Below are 8,888 nucleotides of genomic sequence, written 5' to 3' on the forward strand. Positions count from 1 at the left end.
ACATCTCTGCCTGCCTCTGCCTCCCGAGTGCTGGGATTAAAGGCGTGCACCAACACTGCCTGGCCAAAATTACTTTTTACTATCCACAAAAGTGGCAGTTCTCTGTGGCTCAACTAATTCATTAGATAATTGGAAGTACAGCACGTGAAGTCTTTATAAGGGAACATGCCTAACCTGCCCCTTGCCCACCCCCCTTTGCACTACTATCCAGTCAGTGCGCAAATTTAGTATTTTGGGGTCAGAGTGTAAATGGTGCATGTGCTGGGATGCACCCAATCATTTTCTGACAGGTTTGTATTTACTGACCAGTTAGTTATACTGCTCATCAATGTGACTTCTGGACAGACACACACACGGATCTCTACTGAGTGCAGTCTCAAGAGAGCGGCTGTGTCCCCAGCAATGTCTGTTCAGTTTTCACTGCCCCCACCCCCATCATTTTTAGTGGATGGTGCATGAGCAAGAGCTGTGGTAGACAGATGCTGGGTGAGAGATGTGGCTACACAGCCAGGGAGGGATTTCCTCAAAGGCCCATGTCCTCTGCTGTAGGGAAGAGAGGAGGCTGTGGGGTACTAAGAAGTGAATGCTTTAAGCTTTCCAGTAGAGGGGCTGAGGGAGAAGGGACAACATTTATGAGGGAAAGCAGGGCCTTTTTGTGGGCCTTCCGCTGCCACTGTTCCCACCACACTAGAGAGACCCATGTTTGCCAGATCCTCTGTGACTGCTGTACTGGTGTCGAGGCTCCGGACATGACTGTGGGCCTACCCCAGCGCTGCACCTCCTGGAACGGTGGGCCCCTTGAGTGCAGGTGGTCGGGGTCTGAATAGCCAGTCTTGGGAGACCAGAGAGCCACCAATTCTTTCAAGATGCCACCTATGCTTAGAAGGATGGATGGTGAGGTTGTGGACTGTCTTGACTGAAGTAACTCACCTGACAGCCACCACTTGTAACAGATAGAAAGTTAGTTCCTGTGGTTGGGTAGTGCCAGGGTCTAGAACACTGCTGGAGTGATCTTGTTGGCTATTCCTACTTGCAGTCATCTCTCTGGGAATGGGATCTACCCTAAAGCTATATTGGCAGACAATAGTTCATGCCTGGGGCCTCTACAGTGAAGGGGAAGCTGTGGAGGTGATTGCTGTGACCTTTAGAGTCTCTGTTTAATGGATCTTTAAGGTTAATTTTGTGTAATTGTGCACATCTGCATGAGTGTATGCCCAGAGGTGTTGGATCCCCTAGAGCTGTGGTTATAGAAGAACAGCAACTACTGCTGTCACTGATGAGCAATCCAGCCCTGGATGCTCTGTTGGTGTGTTCTGATGAAGTGGCTGCTTGGGACTATCTCTGAGTGAGTCTTGCTGTCTTTAAATTCTTACCTTTACGATTTTTGTTGTTGTTGTTGTTGTTGTTTTGGAGACAGGGTCTCATTATGTAGCTCTCTAGGGATGTAAATCCTATCTGAAAGAGAACAGAACACCACCGGATCACACCAACTGAAGCTCGGATGTAGGAGAGTCCAGGTCTCATCTCCAGGCTTTGTTCTCTCCTGTAGGGAGCCCAGCCCTCCTCCCACGTGCTCTTCCTGTAGGATGCCTGGTGGTCTCTTCAGTAGAGATGAGGATGGGCTGTGATTCAGGCTTCAGGAGGGCTTTGCTGACACTGGACTTGTCTTCTTGGCAGGCAGCAAACAGAAAGGCCCCATGCTGAGCAGCAGTCTAATGCACTCAGAGTCGGAGCTGGACAGCGATGATGCAATCTTCACATGGCCAGACCGGGAGAAAGGCAAACTCCTGCATGGTCAGAATGGATCTGTGCCGAATGGACAAACACCATTGAAGACCAGGAGCCCACGGGAGGAGATATTATAGCTCCTAGGTCTGTCTCATCAAACTGGGCCTCAGTGCCAGGGGCCAGAGCACCTCTAGGTTGGTTCCTGACCTCCTGGGTCTGAGGGTGGCTGCTCTCCCAGCATGTGCTGGTCACTCCATCCCAACAGCCCCCTGCAGAGCTGCTGGTACTTGAATCTACAGATACTTTATAGGAACCCCGAGTGAAGCTGTGAATGAAGGTTTCCTCTATAAACCTATGTGATAGGCCCCCCCAAATAACCTCATCTCAGGGCCTCACTTTTTGCACACACCTCCCTGCTCCCTGCCTGACTGAGAGCAGACACAGCCAGCCCCTTAGCCTCTTTGCTGTTAGAGCACTGCAACAGAGCCCAGAACTGAGTGCCACCAGCCTCTCGGCATAGTCTTTGTTTGCTTCTCTGGGACAGTGTGCCCTGCCTTCCCTAGGCCAAGAGAAATCCGTGCCCACTACTGATGCTGCCTGGCTCCTCAGCTCAAGAGCTGGCTTGTGTACTGAGTGTATCAGGGATGTAGGGGCTGCTGGGGATGACCAGCACCTGCTTCCAGGCTCAGGCCACCCCTCATTCTCTTGGAGGAGATAGCCACAGATAGACTGGAACTCTGTGGCATTTTTGAGTGCATGTGTGACTGCCCCACTGTGGTCCCGTGTCCCCCCATCCATGTCTTTTCTGTGTTCTTTGCACGTGTGAGTGCTTGAGTGTGTGTGTACCTGTTCCTTATAGGTCTCTTGGCTGCTCTCGAGGCAACTCTAACTTGGAGACTTTCAGCTCCTTGAAAGACTATTAAATCCCTCTGGCCCTGTCACCAGTTCCTCGGCCAAGGTGTCAGGCAGTTGAGGAACTAGAGTTTCAGGGAGAGTGACCTTTTAAAAAGGACTTACAATTTCTACTACTGCACTATCTGTTGTGAGATAATTAAACATGCTATTTAATTGTGTGCCTGGCTACTAGGTTGTGCTATTTCATGCTATACCCATGACCTGCATTACAGGACCCAACACTGCTATAGACCTGCGAGGTCATCATCCTGAAACCTGCCTTAGCACACCAGCTGGTGGTACATGGCCCCATGGTAGGTGGGCATGTGCCATATGAGTGCTGGCTGGCCATAGATGCTCTTTGATTTTGATCTTTGGTTATATTTCTTTTGTAACCAAGCTGAGGGGCACAAAGTATCCTAACTTCCAGGATGTATTAAGGATTTTTTGGGCAATATTGTTTTTTTGAGTTTTCACCATTTCAAGAATACTAAAATGAATGTACCCATTGTCACATATCCCAGATCTATCCCAGAGTGAGGCTGGGATCCATGTCTCAGTGTATTGACAATGACTCTAACCAGTATATCTGAGAAAGCTAGCAAGGCCAGGGCACACAGACAAGCTAACAGCCAAGTGTAACATCTGGTTATCATTGCTGTCTACCTAGTGAGTGTCAACAAATAATCCTTTCTGTATGAACTCTATAAAGTACTGGCTAAGGAGACATAAGCATGGTTATGTGAGATCATTCTACATGCGAATGCTCATAACTTTTAGAGTTTAAGTCAGGGTATTCCATTTGTAAATATTGAGAAAACCCCTAAAATGTCAGGACGAGACTCTATAGCAACCTATAAACCAGCCAAGGGAGATTATTTCAACTAACCAATCAGAAAGCAGGGAACAGAACCAGATGCAGTGGTGCCACGCCTATAATTCCAGCAGTCAGAGGGATGAGGTAAGCTTGCCCTAAGTTTGAGGCCAGGATGGGGCACAGAGAGACCTTGCTTCAAAAAGAAATGAACTGGAAAAGATGGTTCATTATAGGAGCACTTGCTGTTCTTATAGGACTGCAGTTGGAATCCCAAGTGCCATGTTGGTGGCTTTCCTATATGGCTGCAACTCCAAAGGGGCACACCTTTAAAAACAAAACACAAGGCAGGACTGGGTTGGAAAAAGTTATTAAAAACTACAGGAGTGTAGGCAACAATTATCATCAGAACTAGTCATGGTGGTCCAGCACTGGTGAGGATAAAGGATTGCTTTGAATAGGAAGCCAGTCCAGGCTAAGTGGTGAATTTCAGGCCTGCCTTAAAGTGAGGCTGTCTTATGATCCTGATCCTGCCGGCCCCATACCATCATTAATAATGGTAAATTTCTATTTATAGGAAGCACTTAAAATGTAACAAAGATTGAAAATGCAAAATATTTTGTTTCCTAGTAATAAAATCTCTATCATTTCTTTTCTCCAAAGAGGAGGTACTACCAACAAACGAAAACCCAAAAGAATCAAGCTTTCCCCAAACCCTGAGAGTATGTGAGACTGAGGGCAATGGGTAATTACCTTGAAAGTGGGGCCAATTCATCCAGTTACTGTCAGCAGCACGTTGGTGGTGTGGCGGTCTGTATTGTCTACAGCTCCCTCCTCCCAGAGCTGCTGCTTCTGGGAAGTCCATCTCCCAACAATAAGTACTCAACAGCAACTGAGAGATGCCTGGAGGCCATGACCTTCCTCTTAAGGGGAAGTACAAGGGCAAGGGCAGTACCGAACTTGCTTTTGGTGTCCCCCCCCCAAAAAAAAAAAAAAGAAAAAGACTACCAGACAGCTGTGGGGTTGCTGGTCACTCAGATACCATAAATCGGACAGCAAATGAACACACTTACCATACCAGCAATTCCATACCAGCAATTTAAGGCAACAGGGGCCTTTAGAAGTCAAGGGCACCAAATGCTTTCAGAAGACCCAGGTCCAATTTCCAGCATATACATAGTGACTCACAGCTGTCTTTAATTTTAGTGTCCCAGGAGCTCCAGTGCCACTTTCTAACTCCCTTGGGTACTAGTCACATGGTGCACAGACAAAAGACACATACACACCTATATATTAAATATGACATTTTTTTGCTGGATGTGGTGGCACACCCCTTAAAAGTCAGTATGAATAAAATTTAACAAGTGGAAACAAGAACTCATAGAAATATGTAGAAATATAATGAGTTATACGTACTCAGAATACACACATACACAGACAAACTCATTTCACCTGATTGTAATAAATACTTTCAAGGATAAGACTCAAAAGCAGGAGGGTCAGAAATTCAAGGTCATCCTTAGCAACATACCAGCATCAAGGCCAGCCTAAGAGGGAGTGGGGGGAGGTGAGGATTTCTCATGGAGAAGTGGTCAAAAAGTACATTTAGATAAGAGTGTAACCACTAAGAAAACTACTCAGAAATAGCCAATACAATGAAACAACAAGCCTGATAACATTTATTAGCATTCTGGAACCCTAACTGCAATGCAGTAAGTGTAGACAAGATCAAAGGAGTAGAAGAGTACAAATCTTAGCAGGAAGGTTAAGGTCCACTAAAACAACAGGAGTAAACAAGTGTGCTTAGAGGCACAGCAAGCTGAGAGCACTGCAGTCTGCCTGCAATCCCAGGACCGACAGCAGGAGCAGGGAGATCATGAGTTCCAGGCCAGCTTTAACTGTAGCAAGCCAACCCTTCTTTAAAACAATGTGTAATTGTATAAGCCTGGATGAGTATAAGCCACGCATATGCAAGAGCCAGGAGACCAGAAGGGGCTGTTAGATCCCTGGAACTGCTGTTACAGGTGGCTGAGCCACTATGGATGCTAGATACTGACCTGGGTCCTCTTCAAGAGCAGAAGGTACTCCTGACAGACTCCTGACAGCCCGAGTCATCTTTCTCCAGTCCCTGCACTAATTTTAAATAGGCAGAAGGGGGGTGGGGGCAGGTGAGAAGGTATAATCAAAATTCCTGGAACAGAAATTACAGGGCAGCGAGAGAGATAACCAATGTCATGAAGTTGTCCTCCATGTGTTTAACATGCATTGTGGCCCTGACCCAACCTTAGGCGCCTCAGTCCTGCATCTCTAGCTAGCGGGGTGAGGGAATGAAGAAAGCACAGCTATACACAGTGGAGCTGTGATAGGGGAGGGGTCCTAACCACTGCTGCTGACGCTGGAACATATGCTCACCAGTCACTATTCTCACTGGTCACTACACTAGGTATGTGTAGCACAGGGGTGGGTTCGTTAGTCTCAGTATGAGGTCTCTGCAGGTGAACAGTCTGGAAGAAAAGCTGCAGTGTCTTTGCTCATACTGATTAATAATTCATAAACATTCATACTGGGGTTCTTGAGAAAAGTTTTGCTGCATGTCTGAAACTGGCTCATTATAGCTCAGTGGCTTTGGCATTGGTCTTGGGAATCCTTGACAGGCCACACCATGTCAAAATATTCATTCCCTTAGGATTTCACTCACTCTGCTCTCCACACCAGCACCCCAAATATAGTAATAAAAAATTTAGATAGGCCAGGTGGTGGTGATGTACACCTTTAACCCCAGCACTCAGGAGACAGAGGCAGGTGGATCTCTGAGTTCAAGATCAGCCTGGTCAACAAAGTTACACAGAGAAATCCTATCTCAAAAAAAAAAATTTAACAGAGGCACATTTGCTACTCAATAAAAAGATGAAGCAAAAATTTAAGCACAATTTAAAGTATGAAGGTTTGAATGAGTATTTAAATACTTGCTCCCCAATTGGTGGAACTCTTTGGGATGGATTACAAGTGTGGTCTTGTAGGAGGAAGTGTGTCACACTACTCAGGGTCTCTCTGTGCTTCGTGCTTGTGGGTCAGATGTGAGCTCTGGGTCGCTTCAGCACCATGCTGCCTGCCAGGCTCTTCACTAATGGTGCTCATGGACTCGCCCTCTGAAACTGTAAGCCCCAATAAACTCTTCCATAATTTGCCTTGTGTCTTATCACAGCCACAGAAAAGTAGAGCACTGCAAACGAACAGCAGCAGTTCTACCTGGCAGCACTCAGAACAAACCAAGTGTGTAGACACAAAGGTTCAGACTCACATTTCCCTCACTGCCACATGCTTCATTATGCGAAGACACCTGCCAGGCAGTGGAGGAATGGGGAAGAGTGCTGGGGAGGCAGACAGCCCACTGCAGCAGAAGCGGGCAGGGGACAGCCGAGCTGACTGAAGATTGACTTTATTGTCTAATGCTGGATTCACCACAGCACAAGTCATACTGATAGTTGATCTTGAGATACAGAAATGATCTGCAGATTACAGTATTTTGCAGGAGCCACAGTGTCAAACATTAAGTATGGTGATATTTTGTTCATGCTATATAATAAATAAAGCTTGCCTGAGGATCGGAGTGCAGAGCTAAGCCATTAGTTAGCCATAGAGGCCAGACAGTGGTGGCACACACCATTAATCCCAGCACTCAGGGGACAGACACAGATGGATCTCTGTGAGTTCAAGGCCACCCTGGGCTCCACAAGATTGAATCTGTCAGAAAAGAAAGAGTTCACACAAAGGTGACCCTAAGCACCTGGAATCACACGCCTTTAATCCCAGCACTAGGGAGGTGATATAGCTAGGCAGAGAGAGGAATACAAGATGGGAGGAGACAGAAGCTCAGCACAGTCAGAGGATTCCTAGAAGTCTAAGGCAGTCATTCTTAGGATGCAGTGTAAGGACAGGATCACCCCTTTGGTCTGAGCTTTAGTAGAGGTAAATTCTAGTGGCTGGCCAGTCTGCTTCTCTGACTCCGGGTTTTTATTAAGGAACCAACATGTACTTGAAACCAAGAAATTGGTATATATTATAAATTTTAAAATCTGGGGCCAGGAAGATAGCTTAATGGGTAAAGGTACTTAGAGCATGCCCAATGACTTGTGTTCTACCTTGAAATACACAGTGGAGGAGAGAGAACTTACTCTACCATGTTATCCTCTGACTCCCCCAGATGTGATCATGGCACACAGACGCAAAAACACATATCTAACTACCTCCCTCCCTCCCTCCGGGGCCAATGGGGTGACTGTGAGTAAAGGTGCTTTTGCTGAGCACTTGAGTTCTCCACAGAACACACAAGGTGACAGGAGGGAATGATTCCTTCAAATTGTCCTCTGACTGCAACATGCACTGCTATTGCATGTGTAATGTATACACACACAAGGTAAAAACAAAAACAAAAATAAAGAAAGGCTGACAAGACAGTTCAACACATAAAGGCATTTGTCCCCAAGCCTGACGACCAGAGTTCTATTTCCAGAATTCACATGGTATGGAAGGAGATAAGCAACTCAAGCAAGATGTCTTCTGACCTCCACACCACCACTGTGTAAGTGTGCACACACATGAGATGGGTAAGGTGTTAAGAGGCATTTTACATTTGAAAGCCTACTGTTGTCAGGTCCAGCAACTTACCTGTTTCACTTCACAGAGGAGAAAACTGAACAGAGGTTTCTCATTAGGTTTACAGAGACAGCAAGCAGAAAGACCCCAAAGCCTGAAGTCTCCCAGTAAGTTACAATGCCCACAAAAAAATGTCACAATGTGTAAATGGTGACAAAGTATCACAATGGACAATATGGGACCATTGGTATTTCATTCACAATTTCTTGAGCTTTCAAATGACCACTATAAAGGAAGGACCTTTGTATTCACATGGAAAAACTGGAACTCATTTACAGAAATCTATTTCACATCCTATTTTGTGGGAAAAGAATTTTATAAACTTAGGAATGTCATAGGGCCTATATAAATGGTCTACAATTTATTGGAATACCAAGGCACCTCAAGAGACTAAGAAAAAGCACTTTATTCCCACATTCCCAATGAGATTCCCCATTCGTACATGAGAATAAGCCCAATGTCGGACTCTGACCCTCTCAAACACTTAAGTCTGGAAGAGAGCTGCAGGAAAGGTGGCGTGCATGCCACTGGTTGTTTCTGACTGTTGGGACTTTTAATATGGTTAAAAATTACCTGAAAATGGAACCACATCTTGACAGAAAGAAAGCCACAGGAAGACTGCAGTGAGACGATGCATTAAGTGGACTGAATAAAAACCAAGGAACTTTTCTGAAAACTACCTTTCTTTTTTGGTGGGGGAGGGGGGTAATTTTATGTATTTTGGATCATACCAGTAAGATTAAATAAAAAATATATTTAAAGTTCTTTAAAGCCACAAAGAAAAAGAATTCACCCA

General features: G+C 45.7%; 1 protein-coding gene across 6 annotated transcripts in view; it reads left to right on the plus strand.

Moving 5' to 3' along the window:
- Positions 1-2,801, plus strand: part of Kiaa0319l (KIAA0319 like) — a 90,669-nt gene extending 87,868 nt beyond the window's left edge. For all 6 annotated transcript variants that reach the window (XM_051188809.1, XM_051188811.1, XM_051188810.1 and 3 more), the window contains one exon: positions 1,678-2,801. In XM_051188809.1, the coding sequence (XP_051044766.1) occupies positions 1,678-1,865 (188 nt within the window). In that variant the 3' untranslated portion in view covers positions 1,866-2,801. The remainder of the gene's footprint in view (positions 1-1,677) is intronic.
- The last annotated feature ends 6,087 nt before the right edge of the window (positions 2,802-8,888 follow it).

The sequence above is a fragment of the Phodopus roborovskii genome, unplaced genomic scaffold, assembly GCF_943737965.1.
Source record: "Phodopus roborovskii unplaced genomic scaffold, PHOROB, whole genome shotgun sequence".
Taxonomy (NCBI): domain Eukaryota; kingdom Metazoa; phylum Chordata; class Mammalia; order Rodentia; family Cricetidae; genus Phodopus; species Phodopus roborovskii.